Genomic DNA, 17,104 nt, shown 5'->3' with positions numbered 1-17,104 from the left:
GGCAGTTTTGTCTCCCCTGGGAATATCTGGCAAAGTCTGCAGGCATTTTTGGGTGTTGCAGCTGGGGAGGTGCTATTGGGTAGAGGCCAGGGTTGCTGGTAACATTCCACAGTGGACAGGATAACCTCCCTCCCTACTACGAAACAAAGAACCATCTGGTCCAAAATGTCAAGGTTGAAAAAGCCTTGTCTAGAGTGAGAGGACATACATGCTGTGTCCACACTGTGTTGTCATGCTCTTCCTGGCATTTCTGTCATCTCAGCTAAGGCTGTAAGCTCGGGGTGCTGACATGGACTAGGAGACATGGGGCTGTTTGGGGCTAGAAGAGCTTTGAGTGGGAAACAGGGGATGGTCTGTTGCCTGGACTTATAATTTCATGCCCTGCTCAGTCCCAATCACATTCTCTCTGGTTTCACTCAAAACATACTAAAAGCAAAAGTGTTTTTATAAGGGGACATAAAAGACTCCTAACAGTTAAGGTGACCCTGCGGCAAGTGACTGAACCCTTTGTGTCTGTGCTTTCTACACCTCACAGGCTTATTGTGAGGGTGACTCGGGGTAAGGACTGTGAAGTGGCGAATTCCCAGGCCTGAAAACAGTGAGCCTTCCAAAAATGCTTGTTCTGATTGCACTAATATTTTGATGCCCCCCTGGGGCTTCACACCCAGGGTACATCTCTACTGCCTGCTTCCAGGGTCAACACTCAGCCTCAAGTAGGCCACTGCCACAGTTCAGGATGCACAGGCAAGCAGAGAAGGTGACAGCCCCAGATACTTATCAAATCATTTCAGTGTTACGGGAAAGCATCTGTATTACATGATGTGCCTAAGTCTACATCCCAACTCCCCCGGGAGCCCAGTTGACTACTTATCTCTTAGTTCTTTAACTAACTCTACTTATCAAATGTCCCTCCTCCTTCCTGATCCTAACACCCCAGCACCCCATCCTCTCCCCCACAAATTCTCCCCTCACCAGGTGACCAAGAGGCCTAACTCCCTGAGTGCTTGACAGCCTTCCCTTCTGTTTTCAGGTTGTGCCTTTTTCTGAAGAGCCTTGTCCAGATGGAGGTTGCTGCTCATTTCCTCTTCAAAGGGGATGGGTCAACTCCACGGGCCTGCAGTGCAGCTGGGGCAGGGGCAACCAGGCCTGAGATTCCACTCCACACCAGCCTCTTGGGAGTTGTGCCATCAGCCCAGGCACACCACCTTCCCCATAGGGAAAGCCCAAAGGCTTCAGGGGAACCCAAATACAGGAGGGAGCCGAGAGCAGGAGGGGTCTGAAAGGGGCTGCTCTGTTGTATTCATGCCTTCCTCTTTTTCCTGATAACATAAGTCGCATCATCTTCCTTCCATCACCCAGTTTCCTTTCTTACTTCTCCTAGGCCCCAGTTCAGTTGATCTTCCGTCTCCCAATCACCTCTTCGTAGTCAGCATTACGTTATGTGCTGGCCTCAGAGACCCCCCCCCCCCCCACGTACACACACACACACAGAGTCTCTGGAGAGTAGGGGGCTATGGACCCTGTTTTCATTATACCTTCATCAGACCATCATCACATCTAGCAATGCTGGGTACACAGATGTAAGCCCTTGAGGTCACCTCTCTCTGACACCCAGCATGAGAGCCTGACATGGAATCAGGGCCTCGATAAATGTCTGTGGGATGACAGGAGGCACCCAATAAATACCTGTTGTCGTGACCTGAGAGTTGGGACCCCATTTGACTGTTTATCAATTTGTTATTCTTTAACTCACTCACTTGACCTTACCTACAAATATCTTGCTGGGGAGGGTGACCATTCTCCCCACCCCGTGCCCGGTGACTGGGCTGCTGTAGCCTGAGGGGGAAGGGGCGGGAGCGCTGGTCCCACACACCTGCAGAGGGGTGGGGGCCACCCTGTAGGGAGCGTGGGGCCCAACATGTAAGAGGTGGCTGATACCAGACAGAAGCTCTACTAGACTCCCGAGGGAGAAATGTGAACTGGGGGCTCGAGGAAAGAAAAATAAATTTTGTTTAAAATGTGGTTCTTCTTGTTCGCTTCCCTGGGAAGAGGCTGGGGGAGGGGGCAGCTGAGGCCTGTGGAGCCAAGGGGAGCTGAGGGTTGGTGGGGGGGCAGCCAGGAGAATGTGTGGGGCTCATGGGAAGAAGGTGTTTGAAGATGATTGAGAGACCACAGTGCTTGCTTGGGGGCGAGAGGGGAGGGGGCTTCATGTCTGGTGTTTTACCATTAATCCTCCCCTGCTGAGAATGCTGTAGGACAGGTTTGCTAGCAAAAGAAAAGGCCGCCTGGGTCAACCATGGGCATACTTTCCCAGGTGACTGGGAACTGACAGGCAAAAGCACATACCAGTGACAGCCACCCACCTCACTCTCAAAGGCTCTACGCTCCTCTGGGGCTTTGGGCCGAGGATTCAACGTTCACAGTGAGCAAGGGCCCCAGGAGACCCTGGGATGGATCCCGAAAGTCTGCCAAGTTGCTGGTGGACCTCAGTCCCTGGCTGGGAATTCCTTCTGAGACTTTGGGAATGGTACCCTGTGCCTTTGGTCTCTCTGGTGGGTGAGGCAAGGGAGAGGCAAGAGGGGGCTGAGAACATGCAAGCCCAGCATACCCGTGACTCTGTTGGGGTGAGTCCAGGCAGGTGTCCATGATGAGACAAGGTTTGAAGTTCTTTCCAAAAGTAGCCAAGGTGCTTCAGAATTTTTGTTCCTAGCTCCTAAATTCCTCTTGGGGAGCCGTGGCTGACCTTTTCTGACCCTGTCTCCCCAGACCTCTGAAGCTGTTCTTATTTAGAGACTTTCCCCCACAGCCTGAAGACCTGCAGAAGGCACCAACTGTATGCCAACTCAAAGCTAGTCCCGTGCTGAGGTTAGGAGGAAGTGACTTTGGTTCTCATACACACACTGTAAAGACCACAGAGAAATTGTGGTTTGAAATCACTTCCTTTATATTTCCTCCCAGCTGGACTCCATCTGACAACCAGACAACAGAATGAAATGTCTGCCTCATTCCTGCTCCCACTGGGTGAAGAGGGTAGACGACCACTCTAGGGGTGAGACGGTCCATGTTCTCATCTGCTTCTTTCATCCTGGGAAACAGTGCTTTCTGGTTGCTGCCTCTCCCCTGTTTTTCAGAAAATGCAATTTGTGCTCACACCTTAGAAGGTCCTTCAAGCTTGAGCTAAGTAAACTCTTCTATCCAGGGCAGCAAAGAAGGTAGTGTCTGCGATCCGGTTTGTAGAAAATGACTACATAAAGTGCATGCATGACTATTTTTGAGAGAATTAAAATGTAATGAAGTAATCTCAACGTGCCGTCTGAACATACTCCTGTCCTCATTCCCCCCACAGGGAGAGAAGGGAGAAGGTGACCAGGTGGGAAGACGGTAATATTCTCCTAAGGATAATTGCCCCTCCTGACTGCTCTGTGTTCTTGAAGCCCCCCTGCTTCCCTCCGCCCTCCCCCAGGTGTGGTCATGATCCTTTCAGTCCTCCCACTTCTGCTGCGGGAGCCCTCGGTGTGGGAACCTGCTCTGACCCGCTGTCGGGCTGCATGGGCGAGGACCCCCGGAGGGCCCCCACTTCTCTTGTTTGGAACCCTGAGTGGGAGCCCTTATTCCAGTCCCTCCTGTCCTCTTCATAGCCCCCTTCCTCATCCCTGTCATCCTCAAGGCCACCCCGAGAGTCTCCGCCACCGTCCCTATCCTAGGAATGCAGGATGCGTGCAGCACCTCCAAACCCCTTCCTTCACAGCCTCTGAGCCACATGCCTTCACAGTCTTGCCCACTGGCAGTCTTTTCTCCCCCTGCTGGACTGCAGAGACCCCTAGATTTCTGGCAGGGCTTGCTCCCTCCGAGCTTTTTGTCTGCCCTCCGGAGGATGGGTGTGCTGGGGTGTCTGGGGGCCGGCCAGGTTTCCAGCTGGTGCCCAGGCCCCTGCCACGCTCAGCCCTCGTTGCTCCTGAGCCCCCCTGGCTCTCCTGCCCTGGTGCCCGGCTCCTTACCTGCCGCACAAACTCAGTGGCCCAACAGCCTGGCCTCTTGCTCCCTAAGCCTCCTCGTCAGCTCAGCCTTGGCCTCCACTCCACTTCCGCACCGTGGCCACAGCCAGCAGCTCCCTCTTACTCCTGCCTGCCTTGGAAATCCTGAATCCACAGAGCTCACCCTTTGACAACAGTCATCAAGCCCTCCATCCTGTTCAGTACCCCGGCCCTTAAACAGGACCACGGAGCTCCCAGAGGCCTCTGGGTCCTTGTCCCCCCATCTCCCCCAGGCCATTGCAGTACTTCTGGCTTCCCATCCATCCCTAGGCAGCCTGGCCCCGACGCATGTTTTCCAGTCTCCACTCTCAACTCCTTGTCTCCTGGACCTCCAGCAGGACCTCCCTGACACCCCCAGCCCTGCATCAGTTCCCGCTGCACCTGCCTCGGGGCCTAGGAGGCTGAATATCCCTGGAAGAAATGGAATGATTGTGCATATTTATGCCACGATCAACATATGCACTCTGACCTCCCAGGGCCCTCCCTTGGCATTGCTTCCACACGCTCCTGGTTAGCTCGCTCTCTGGTACTAAGTGCAAACGGTCCCATGCCTCTCCCTTTACCCCTTCCTTCCTGCTTCCAGACTTAACCTAGCCTTGTGCTTCCCAGAGTGCAACCTCTCTGGGCATTCTCCTTTCTGTCTCTAGACTCACCTGGAACGAGGACTTTCCTGCCTTCCTCAAATTCCTAACTTCTAAGCTGATGGAAAGAGGAGTCTGCACCATAGTGAGCTTCATGCCACCTTTAGAGCCATTCCTTCCTGCCTCCTCCAGGATCTTTTCCCACCAAATCTTCCTGCTCTTTCCTATGCCTTTGGTCTCTGATGGGTGAGGCAAGGGAGAGGCAAGCGACGGCTGAGAACACACAAGCCCAGCGTACCCGCGACTCTCTCGGGATGAGTCCGGAGGGTGTCCATGAGTCGAGACAAGGTTTGAAATTCTTTCCAAATGTGGCCAAAGTGCTGCCTCTCTGGTGCATCCAGGAGAAGTTCTTGAAAATCTCGAAACACCCTTGCCAAGCTGTAAGAAAGACAAAGCTTCCTCAGTAAAGATATTGTTGCCATTTCATAATAATAACAACACTCCTTGCTGGTTTTTAAGATACCACGTGTCTGACCAACTACGACATTACCTGTCCTTATAATATCGCCGAGGCCAAAGGCCAAAAGGCTATTTTAACTTCTTTGTACCTATAGGCTACCAGACAGGGCTGGTGAGCAATTTGTTCAGTTTTCCAGCTTTGGCAGGGCCAGGTCACTCCTTAACTCCATGCTCTGCGTGTCTTCTGCCCAGAGAAGTCTTAAAAGCAGGATGACACTAGAAGATGGTATTGGAGGTTCTTCCCAGCTGGTGCCACTTCTCTGAGACCTGCCCTTCCAGCCATTCATAGGCATGGATAGCCATGCTTAATCCACAAGTTCCTCCCTGCAAGTGCATGCATGCACACACATGCACACACACACACACAAATCCTCTGCTATGGCTGACTGGACAAGGAAAATGAAGTTGAACCAATCAGCTGTGTTCCCATTTGAATTTGAATGGTATTCAATGATGCTCTTCCAATTGCCCAAGACAAGGTGCTCTGAACTGGGCAACCGGAGCCAGTGTGGGCATTGAGAAGCAGGGACATTGGCCCATGGAGAGAGGCAAATGTAGTAGATGCCCAGAAAGGGACAGAGGCTGACCTTGCAGGTTCAGACAAGAGAGAGCCGGTCCCCAGCCATCCAGTTCCTGTCCTACCCCTCCTGAGGCCTGCCTGGCTTCCCTTGGCTTTGTAAGAAGGTCTAGTGTCCAAATCCTATATTAACCTCTAGAGCTTCATCTTGTTGGAATGGGCTTCTGTGCCTTATAAGCAAAAGAACCTTGAATAAGCCAGTATTTCACCTATAATGAGTGTGTGAAATGTGAAACCCAGATTTCCTGGTTTAAGTGCTAAGTACAGCTGGAGTCTGAAGCTCTGCTCCCCCAACTCCCTCAGGACATAGACATCGCCAGTGCCAGTCCCGCCAACGCCCCATCTAGCCTCTACTGGGATGTCTCCCAGGCTCCCTGATCCCACTGTGCAACCCCATGAGCCATCTATGGATGGGCAGCAGTTTCTTCTCAGGCACCTCAATGAGACTCAAGCTGAAGTTATAGATTGCAAGTTAGAGTCTCCAGGCAGTGTTTGCAACTATGTGAGTCCAGCTAAAATGTCACCTCCCTGACATTCTCAGGAAGACAGACATTCCCTGTTTTATCTTTCTATATGCCAAGGATTAGCAGATAGATACATATTACAGGCTTGCAGGCCCTAAATCTATACCACAACTGCTCTACTCTGCCATGATTGGGCACAAGCAGCCATGTGTGTTCCCAGTGGGGAAGGCTACCTCTGAGCATTAGGCTGACTTACCAACTGTTCCTTTTTTTCAGTCAAAATGCAGGTTTTCCCAGAGGAGTTATATCCAGAGCTACTTTAAGGAAAAACTAGAGTAACCAAATATCTGTTTCATCTGACCTGGTGTTTACAGAAGTATAGTGAAGCCCACTCCCCAATAAGACTTTGTTGATGTCCCTCAGGTAAGCTCAAGATCAACCCAGGGGATGAAGGACGACCCTATGCACATCCCTGAACCTTTGTCTATAGGACATGCTCATATCATGCTCTCCTTCCTCCTGCTCTGAAAGGGAATTCCAAAGGTAGACTCTCTTCCTATGGGATTTGACTTGAAATGAGACCCAAGGCGAGAAGTCATTAACCTGGAGTCCACAAGTCCCCTGGAATCTTATGCACAATGTACTGTTTTATGTGTGTTCATTTTGAGGGGAAGTGGGGCCATTAGTTTTCACTAGCTTCTCGGAATGGTCTTTAGCTTCCCAGGTTAAGAACAAATGCTTTCAAGCCATAGCCTAAGATTTTGGGAATCTCAACACTTACATGGAGTTGTTATAGTTTGACACAATTCCAGGAGATTCTCCCGGGGTAGGATTTTGAAAACAAGGATTGTTCACATTGCAGAACATCCCCTGGAGCCACGGCAACATTCCTGCTGAGGGCATCGCCTTGTTGGGAAAATGGCCTTGAAGACAGGAAATGAAGACAAGGAGTTACTTATGGAAACCATGCGGGATGCCACTTCTGGTTGCTGGGGCCTCTGCAGGAAGGAGCCCAGCCCTTTGTGTTTTCCTTCATCCATCAACATTTAAGAAGCAGGAGCATCTAATATATATGCCAGGCCCTGTGCTGAGTGCCAGAGACAGGGTCTCTCCTCTCAAGCTCCCAGTGCAGTGGGGTGACGGACAAATGTGCTATTAGAGGCATAGAGAGAAGTGTGGAGGGGGGACAGTGGAGGGATGTTAGGTCAGGATGGCTTTACAGTGTTGCTCATGCTTAGGAGGAGAGGAGGTTCATCTATTCCTTCCACACTGTTCTTTTTTTTTCCCCCCTTCCACACTGTTCTTAACAATGCAAGAGGATTGCAGGTTATGGGCTCCTTTGGCAAGGATGTGTGGTGGTGGGGGCGCAGGATGGGGGACGGTGAGGGCCAGGGAGAACTAGGTAAACAAGCAAGAGTTTGATGGACAGGAGACTGATCCAGAACTTGGGGCATCAAACTCATGAACAAGAAGGAGAGGAATAAAAACAGGGCCCTGAGAGCTTTGTATTACTCCTGAGGTCTGCACATCCACTACCTAGAGGGAGAAGATGTCATTCTGGCTGGAAACGAGGAGCAGGGTATAAAAGAGGCTCTCACAGGCTCACATCCCAGGTCCCAGGATACTTCTGGGATCCAGGAAATAATGTTACTATACATGGCTGTATACCACCCCTTCTCTTTTTTCTCTAGCATGGTACAGATCATTTCCCTAAATTGGTCTCCAGAATATTTTAGGGAACCCATTTATAATCTGCTCCCTTTAAAACTAGTAAGAGTTTAAATATGGGGAAAAAAAGGAAAGAACCAGCAAAAACTAATTTCACAATTCTTTAGGGACCACATACAAGTATTTTTAAAGATGTATGATTAAAAAGTTCATTTGTATAATGCTGGCAAATTCTCTGTTTTTTTGTACTGGAGGCATGAAATGTTGATAAGTAGATCCCTTCCTGGCACCCCAACCCCCAAGACCTTTCTAAACAAAAGGATGGGACCTCCAGGATTGCCAGGGCTCCTCCCCCTTTATGCTTACATTCATGTTGGCTGTAGAGTGGGTTGATATTCCTTAACCAGATCAAGATCAGAAATAAAGATAAAGGCCATACAAGTTCCACCACAAAGCGAATCTGGAAAAACAAGACAAAAAGAGAGGAAGACCAGTGATGTTAAGAGATTACAGGAAACACATCCAGAGTGGACACACAACTCAGCATGTGTCTGTGCAATAGGGCTTGGTTGTGGTATAGCTCCTGAAGGACTTCTCTCTCTCTCTCTCTCTCTCTCTCTCTTTTTTAGAGATAGAGAGTGCCAGGGGTGAGAGAGGGTGCAAAAGGAGAGAGAGAGAATCTTAAGCAGGCTCCATGCCCAGCATGAGCCCAACACTGGGCTTGATCTCAGGACCCAGACTTCCTTCCCTTATCCCCTTTCCCTCACTACCTCTACCCTGATATACTAGACTCACAAAACTTTGTGTCCATCTGGGTTCTGCTCTGCCTCTATTTTAGGAAACTCTATTAACACAGGACTTTTATCAAGGACCAAGATGTGTGCTTCAGTGCTTTTCAGGTGTCCGTGTGCACACGAAAGCAGATTTTCTACCTCTCCCACTGCCTCGTCTTCTTCTAGTGCACATCAGATCTCGCATATGTGGTCACTGAATGAATGAGCAAAGGACTCTGAAACACCATGATCCATAGCAAAGTTAACAAGAATCCGGGCTTACCAGCATCTTTCCTTTCACAGTTTCTTGTTGCTTAAAGGAAGAAAGCAGGGAAAACTGCTTGAGTTTTTACCACACTGGCAGAGGCTGCTGATAACAATGTATGGTTGAAACCCACTCCTTAAATTTAGGTTCAACTTAGAGTTTAGAGACGCTTGACTCCAAAGGAAGAGGCTTGGTTGTCACAACCACACTCTGTGGCATAGCACTCGAGGGCGTGGGTTGCAGGTGTGAGTGGGTGCTGGGAGGAAGGGGAGGAGAGGGATGTGATTTGGGAAATGGAATACCTTTTCTACCCAACCCCCACTCCAGAGACCTTAGGAAGGAAACAAGATCTGAAGGAGAACTTGTGCCCATGGCTAAGAATAGAGACTTAAGTATACATAGAGTTGCTTGAGGTCATTTGCATGGTCTTTAACTTTTTGTTATTCCTTTCTTTTTTTTAAAAAAATATTTTACTTATTTATTCATGAGAGACACACACACACACAGAGGCAGAGACACAGGGAGAGGGAGAAGCAGGCTCCATGCAGGGAGCCCGACCAGGACTCGATCCCAGGTCTCCAGGATCAGGTCCTGAGCTGAAGGTGGCCCTAAACCACTGAGTCACCAGGGCTGCCCTTGTCATTCCTTTCAAAGGAATGTACATGAATGCTCACTCAGCAAGGTGGTAGACATCATAGCAGGTACTCAGTAAATGTTTATTCCTTTCCCACTATTATGGTCTATGGGCTACAGAATTATGGCAAATCGTAACAAATTGGTGGTGGTGGTGGGGCGGGGGACAATGCATTGAAGAAATAACGAAAAATGTTTAGGGCAGGTGATTATGCAGTTGTAACTTTTTTTCTTTCTTTCTTTTTTTTTTTTTAGTTGTAACTTTTTACTCAATGTTTTATTCAAATATGTCTAGGGCAGATGTTGGGGGAAGCACACCAAAATGTTATATATGATCGAGATTTTCCTTAAGGCACTCACTTGGCACGCTCCCCTGACGCGTTCTTCAACAAGATGGTGAAACATCAGTATTAGAGAACTCCCATCCAATGTTACAGAGACTGACCCCAAGCACACTTGATAGTCATTGGAATGTTGGCAGTTCCCCCAGGACCCGCAAACCAAAGGAGGAGGAGGGCTGAGCCTCTTCTCCAGGAACCTGTCTCACTGGTACCAGCACAGCTGTTCCCACAGCATCCTGCACTTCCCTTGTCTTATCACTCATTATAAATCAGGGTCATTACTCCTTTAGGAAAATGGAACCCTCCTGGTTGTGAGCTGCCTGAGGGCAGGGACCATGTCTATCTTTGTCACTGCTGTGATTCTAGCACCTGACAAATGGCCAGCTTCATAATAGGTACCCAATAAATATGGAATGAGTGAGCCTTTGTCAAGGACTGGCCTAGGAGTCTCCTTGGGAAGCTGGAGGTGACACTCAGGTCACCAACCTTTGGCAGATTTAACAAACTGCATCCCCTGAGGCCTGTTCTGTACACTGGCTTCAAGCCTTGCAACCCAAGTCCTCCTGTCCATGAGTAAGATTGGGGAGCAAGTCTGGCAAGATCACAGGGTGAGTGATAGGTACAAGTGATGAAACCGGAAGTTGTTCGTGGTGTCTTCACCGAGGAAGTGAGACAACCAGTCCAGATTCCGCACATCTGATTCTTCCCCTTAAGACAATTGTGAGCAACCTTGGCTTTCTCCCAAGTCAGTCAGTCAGCTTCTTTCCATGTAGCAACGTCTATCTGGGAGTAGTCTGGTATGTTAGACATTTGGGAATGGGAAGATCTGGGTTAAGAATCACTTTGGAGCTTGTTCGAGCACTGAGTCTCAGTTTTCTCATCTGTGAAATGAGACTATGTTGTCCTTCAGTACACACTGCGGGTTGAATGTGTCAGTACTGAGGTTTTTATCTGGCTCTGCTCCCTGCTCCGTATTGGCTGCATGACCTTGGGTAGACTGATCAATCTTTCCATGCCTCAGGACCTCATCTGTAAAACAGGGGATGCTATGAGGACCCACCTCCCAGAGCAGATGTGAGCATGAAGCGAGTATAAAACACCTAGGGCAGAACCTGGCACGAGGTAACATTCAACAAACACAAGCCATTTATGACTGACCCTCACTTCTCACAAAGACCACAGGGACACACAGTAGGCCACGGCACACTACGGAAAGCCCAAAGAGCAAAGGGATGTCATTAAAATGACCTGCAAGCTCTTAGGCTCGCCCCTCACTCACATTCATATTTCCTCCCCTTCTCCCTTACAGGAGTCAGAACGGCTCATTTGCCAGTTTGGAAACCTTGGGCTTCCTGAGAAACTGACCACCCACCGTCCCCTGCTCCACCCGTTAGGGGGGCTTGGACCGGGGGAGGGATCAGCCAGCCTGGCCTACTGACCCCATGGATAAAACACCCAAATCCAAGCTGGTGCACAACCCACTCCCTTTGCAGGGCTCCTCATGCACACTCTCTCTCCTCTCATTCATTCTTGTATTGTTGAAGTACTTGGTCTTTGCAAAGCATTGTGATTTGAAGTCCCCCTTCTGTGGGGGACCAGATCAGAATCCTTGTTCCCTCCTTCATTCTTTGCCAGGGCCTAGGGTGGCCTGGCAGGTGTTCGCCTTCACCCCATCTCTGAGTTAGGGCTGCTGTGTCCTGCCTACAGTCCCTGCCCTACTTGACCACCTTCTTTGAAGGCAGTTCCCAGGTGGCTGCCTGCTGGAATCAGGTGGGGAGCTCAGGCCAAGCCCCCACATCAATTACGCAGGTTTCTGGGTGGGTGGGGAGTGGGGTGGGACATCAAGATGGGTTTTGTTTGTTTGCTTTTAACACTTCCCAGGCAATTCCAGTGTGCAGCTGCGGCTGCGAACCCCTGGCATAGGTAGTGCTTGGTAATCTTCGAAAAACGTTTGTTGAGAGGTCGGTGTTATTGTGCTAACTCTGCGAGGGTTTGTTTTGGAGGGGCTGCATTTCACGCTCCCTCCCATACAAAGACCACCAGCAGCTCTTTTCCAGCTCGGCAGGTCCTCAACAGCCTCTCCCTGCGCCCGCCCCCGCCGGAGTCGCGCTCAGCATCCCCACCCCAAAGCGGCATCCCCGTCCTTGATGCTCAACTGTGCACAGGCGGACCCCAGGGAGAAATTCCACAGCGTAATTAAAAACATGTTTTCAGGGCGGCTCTGACTCCCCCCACCCTTTCCCTTTAAACATGTCTGTAACTTTAATTAAGCCCAGCCAAGGCTCAGAAGGGGCCGATGGAAATTTTTTTTTCCCCAAACTGGTATTTCCTTGTTCTCTCTTTTTTTTCTCTTTGCTTCCCCTCCCCCTCTCTTTACTGCTCAACCTACATGGGGGAGGAGGGGTGGCAGGGAAGGGCAGAGTTGTGCTTGTTGTTTTAAATCTCGGCCAGCTAGATTTCCTTCCCTCCTAGTCTGTTTCCAATTTGAAGGTGGGTAGCCGAGGCTTGAAATGAGCCGTTTGATTCTGCCCTCTGCACCAACAACTCAGCCAGGATTCTTGCCTGGATGAATGCGACCCAGGCTGCCCACCGTCCCTGCACCCTGACAGCTCTCCCTGCCTCATACTGGGCCCAGGACCAAGGCCTGCAGCTGTACCAGGTGTCCAGGACACGATAAGCCCCCTACTCTCAGGAGGCCTCCCCAAACATCCTGCTCTGCCATGGAAGCTGCGACAAGGGGATGACGCCAGGGAGGCCCTCCACTGTGAGTTCTCAGGGAAAGGAGACACACCCGATGATCTTTATAAACCCTCCCTGGCGCAGCGCCTGGCCCCTAGCAAATATGGGTGGTGTGCATTTGTCCGGGACAGTGGGGAGAGCTCTTGACACTGGAAGTGCCCATTCTGCAGCCCAACTCCTTGCGTGCGAAGTCTTCTCTCATGCTCTCCAAACCCCATTTCTTTTCTGAACTCCCCAGCTCATCCTCACCCCCCACCCGGTGTTTCCTTCTACTCCACTGCTGTGCACGCTATTGGGTCAGGGCCTTTGTGCAGGCGCGAGCTCCCACCTGGCTCCAGCTCCCATGGGCGTGGGGGCTATGACCCAGCCACCAGGCTGTGCTGGATGCATGGGGTGACTGTACAGCCCAGTTTGCCAGGTCAGTTGTTAGTTTACATGTGTTGCCCTGGGGCCATTGATCCTAGTACCATTTTTCACTTTCAAAACTGCCCTGGTTTGGACGATAGATTCAATGACAGCCACTGGATCTTTGCAGTCTCCACGACCACAGTGTGGGGGTAGTGGCCATGTCCTCCAGCCCCACGGGTCACTAACGTTCTCTGAAGCCTCCCTGACCTCATTAGTACCCATGGGGACACTAGTGGTATCTCTGTCTTGGAACAGAGGTGATAGTACAGTGCCAGGCGCTTAGTAATACTTGATAAATGTTAACAGAGGAAGAAAATAAAAAAAAGGAAGGAGGAACGCAGAGATCTAAAGATGTTCATCTTAGGCCCTCAGGGGTTGGGAGAAGAGAGATGGGGAAATTTGGTATCTGTTTTGCTCCTGTTCACAACAGTAAACACCCCAAACCATGGAAGTTTGCGAAGTTCAAAACCAAGGAGCTGGGTTATGGGTTAGGTGTGCTGTGCTTTCCTTAGAGTCCCCATTTTGCTGAGGTGAAACCTTCCAGAAGAACCAAAAGCTTTGAGAAGGCGCCACAGACCCCTGTCAGAGCTGCTGGGGGTTGTAGAAGATGCCTCCATCTTGCTCAGACATCCTGGTAATTCCTGGAATATGGTAGGAGTGGGCAAATCAGGGGAGGCACACCAGACAATCTAGAATTCCAGGCCATTGGGATGGCATCAAGTGAGTGGCAGCCCAGACCAGGTGTAGTCCTGGGAGCTTACCCCAGCCAGGCATCTCAGCCTGAGTGGGCCTATCTCACCACAGAGAGGCTGGCAGCGTGTTGCCCCTGGGCGCACACTGTGGGGAAGACGGAGTCCCTGAACTGGGGACGCCCCCAGTCCCCGCCAACACCAGGGAAAGGGAGCAGAGGCTATAAGGCCTCTGAGCCAAACCTGGTCTTTGAAAATGGGGTTATTCTCTGTAATAGCAACATGCTTGCCACAGAAATGGAATAATTTCAGCAGGTAATGTCCTCAAGTACATTGTTCGAAGGCCACAAGGGGCTTATTGAGAGTAGGATTAAGTGAGAATCTTAATTTCTTATGGGAAAGAGAGAAAGGAGAGAAAGAAGCAGTTGCAGATTGGATTGTCCTTGGCATTTCATCGACTAAAAACATCATGTGGTCAAGGACCATGCTTGTCTTGTTGGCCCTTATGTACCTATGTACCTTGCACCTGGCACAGTACCTAGTGATTATGAAGTATTCACTGATTGAAGGAACACATTAATAAATAAATGCATTTAATAGTGAATCTTGCTTAACTTCTGTCTATTTTCGTTCTGAAAGAGAAGCTCTTGGAAGCAAGGGATTGAGTCTCTGATTACCGTTAGCCCTTGGCTCCTGAAGGCAACAAATAACTTCAACACTAATTTGAAAATCAGAATAGCTCTGACAAGGAAAGCAACCCGAGGACAGCGGTGTTTCCCATGTACGAGGGGTCCTAACTTGGCTTTCCCCTGCAGGCTCCCTGAGTTCTGTCCAAGCGACACATACCAGAGAAAACCAATCACCTGTTCACATGGCTGGGTTATGCCTTCTGCTACTTGCTCTTTTCTGGGCTAATTATTAAGCTATTATCTCTCTGCTTTAAATACTCCAAACCTAGCCAGGGTCCTTCTGTACGGATCTGGGCAGGAGACCCCAGCAGCAGTCTCACTGTGCCTCTTCCTCACAAGCCCAGGTTACAGCTCCACCAACATCTCCTCTGTGTTTCCAAGTGCTAAGAGTTCCCGGTTCTTCCTTTGGTTCCCTCAGCCCTCGGGGTGCAAGCTGCATCCACAATTGCTGCCTCCATGATACCTTGTTCTCTTTTATCCACTAAGTTACCAGCCTCACACTTAGCTAACACAGTTTTATATTCCAGATTCTCTCTGACTGAACCCTGACAGAGACACTCAGTCACAGGTCTTCAGATGTTCCGCTGGTTGGCCCTCTTCTCCCCTAACAGTCATTCCATCATCCAGGAACACCCTGTCCCGCCTGCATAAACCCATCTCAAATCAGGCTTGGAACAAATGCATTCTCTTCATTGTCACAGCCAATCTTCCTCCCTGTCCTCTTTCCCAAATCTCCCCACCTTGCCTGCCTCCTGTCTAATCTCAGCTCGACCCACCCCTTGTTCCTTCCCCCCTCCTTCCTCTTTCAGCATCTTTAGTCATTTGGCATTTGCAAGACTGCAAGGCTGTAGCAAAGCACATGTTCCTTGTAGTTATATATTCACTCTTCACCCCTTTCCAGAAAACAGTTAGAAGCCAATTGGCATTTGCATGTACACTCTTGGGATCCTCTGATGGCCTGTGGGTGGCTCTTGCCGGAACTTCTCAGGGGAATATTTGGTGCTACTTTTATTGCTCTTGGTCTCAAAACACCCTTCAGGTTTCCCCCAGCCAGACTAGAAGTGTGTCCAGGGTAGAATCTGGGTCTTCTGTTTTTACATCCCTGGCCCAGCCCAGCCCTTAGATCTGCTCACTGGAAGGGCTCAATAAACATCTGTGCTAGTCGATAAGTTATTGTGTCTCACTGAATCTAAGAAGCAGTCGATCACAAGGTACACTGTTGATTTTTGCACACTAAGAAAGAAACAGATGTGTCCAGTTACACTGTCACTTGATTGTGAGCTGCATCCCAAGGTCAGAGATGTGAAAATGTGGAAAGCCAGTGTGCCTCCTAGAATCTATGGTCTGGGAAGCTGGTATCATTGGTCCGGTTGGAGCGTGTTGTTTTCATTTGAACCTGTTCTTCGGAACTTAGGATCTACCCACAGCACAGTACAGATGGATGGATGCTCAAGGGCTTGTGGGCTGGACTGGAAGGTTTCAAAACCAGGGGCTGGGGGAGGAGAAGGGGGTAAGAAGGGAGGGACAGGCAATGGATTCATATGCAGGGAGGGCAAAAGAAGACTATACTGTGCCGTGCTGGGCTGCAGAGGAAAGTGTCCACCTCTGGACAGAGACACCCATCCCCCTGGGAAGGACACTTGCCGGAGAGGTTCACGGAGCAGCCACCAGTTGCTTCAGTGCTAAATAGCAATGGCCATGGCCAGCTCACCTTCCCCACCCCATCCCCGGCCCCGGCCCCCGTGTGTATTTGTTCCACGTGGCACTTTGAGACTGCAGACTGCACTTGTTACCTTTTGCCTTTTCCTCAGGGTCCAGTTCTTCCAGAGCAAAAGCTGGATCTGTCTCGCGAAGCCCATGCTGGTGACCACAGGAACAGTTATCACGGCGAGCCCTCCGTCGGTGCAGCGACAGGAAAGGACATCAGTGCCGCTCCGGGCACCTCTGGCTGCGGCCGCCGCGTCCTTGTCTGGCCGATTAAAGGCTCGCCTCCCTCTCCAAAGCATAATCCCTTTTAATTCACGTAAGCCCTCGGTGGAGGAGAGCAGCCTGCCACTCCTTGGCCCCTTCTTAGGAAGAGAAAGAGAAACCCAGCGGCTCCAGTGGCTGGGCCCTGAGCACAGGGAGGCGGGGGCATTTCATGGGGCACCCGAGGGGAGCAGGGGCCACCTCACGGAGGCACAGAAGCCACAAAAAGCTACAGTCCTGCAGGGACACCAGCGTCAGTGGGCGCTGCGGGCAAAGGCGCCCAGGCGAGGAGCAGAGCTTGGGCTGAGATCTCACTTGCTTCTGCTGACCACACCTGGGGCCCTGCTGGAAGGACTGCATCCAAGGGCAAGGGGTGCGTTTTTCTTTTCACAAAGGGGCCTTCTGCTCCTAAAGGATGCAGGTGTGAGGCTGCCTCCATCCGGCCTGGGAGGGCCCTGCTGCGCACCCCACCGCCAGAGAAACCTGATCTGCAGTGAAAGGGAATGAAGGCAATGCACAGAGAGGCCAAGGCAGAGGGCAGGAGTCCCAGCTGCGGCCCTGTCCCTGTTTCCAGCTGTCCTTGGGACACAGCTGCTCCCCTGCTTTTCTTTCAAGCAGTTTAGATGTAAGATACCTCGATCCTAAAAAAAAAGAAAAAAATTAATTAAAAAAAAAAAAAAGATACCTCCATCCTTCCAGTAAAATCCCCCTTTGCCTACATTAGCTCATTCGACTCCTAGCAATTGCAACCAAAAG

General features: G+C 50.5%; 1 protein-coding gene across 1 annotated transcript in view; it reads right to left on the bottom strand.

Annotated features, from left to right (window-relative positions):
* The window catches only part of ABCA4 (ATP binding cassette subfamily A member 4), a 128,437-nt gene extending 111,633 nt beyond the window's left edge, over positions 1–16,804 (bottom strand). The window contains exons 1-4 of the mRNA XM_025996528.2: positions 16,174–16,804; positions 8,210–8,303; positions 6,957–7,098; positions 4,914–5,053 (exon numbers count right to left, since the gene is read on the bottom strand). Of these exons, the coding sequence (XP_025852313.2) occupies positions 4,914–5,053; positions 6,957–7,098; positions 8,210–8,303; positions 16,174–16,386 (589 nt within the window). The 5' untranslated portion in view covers positions 16,387–16,804. The remainder of the gene's footprint in view (positions 1–4,913; positions 5,054–6,956; positions 7,099–8,209; positions 8,304–16,173) is intronic.
* Between the last annotated feature and the right edge of the window lie 300 nt (positions 16,805–17,104).

This window comes from Vulpes vulpes, chromosome 3 (genome assembly GCF_048418805.1).
Source record: "Vulpes vulpes isolate BD-2025 chromosome 3, VulVul3, whole genome shotgun sequence".
Lineage (NCBI taxonomy): Eukaryota > Metazoa > Chordata > Mammalia > Carnivora > Canidae > Vulpes > Vulpes vulpes.
Note: the sequence above shows the minus strand (reverse complement) of the source record. Positions and strands in the feature narration are given on the sequence as shown.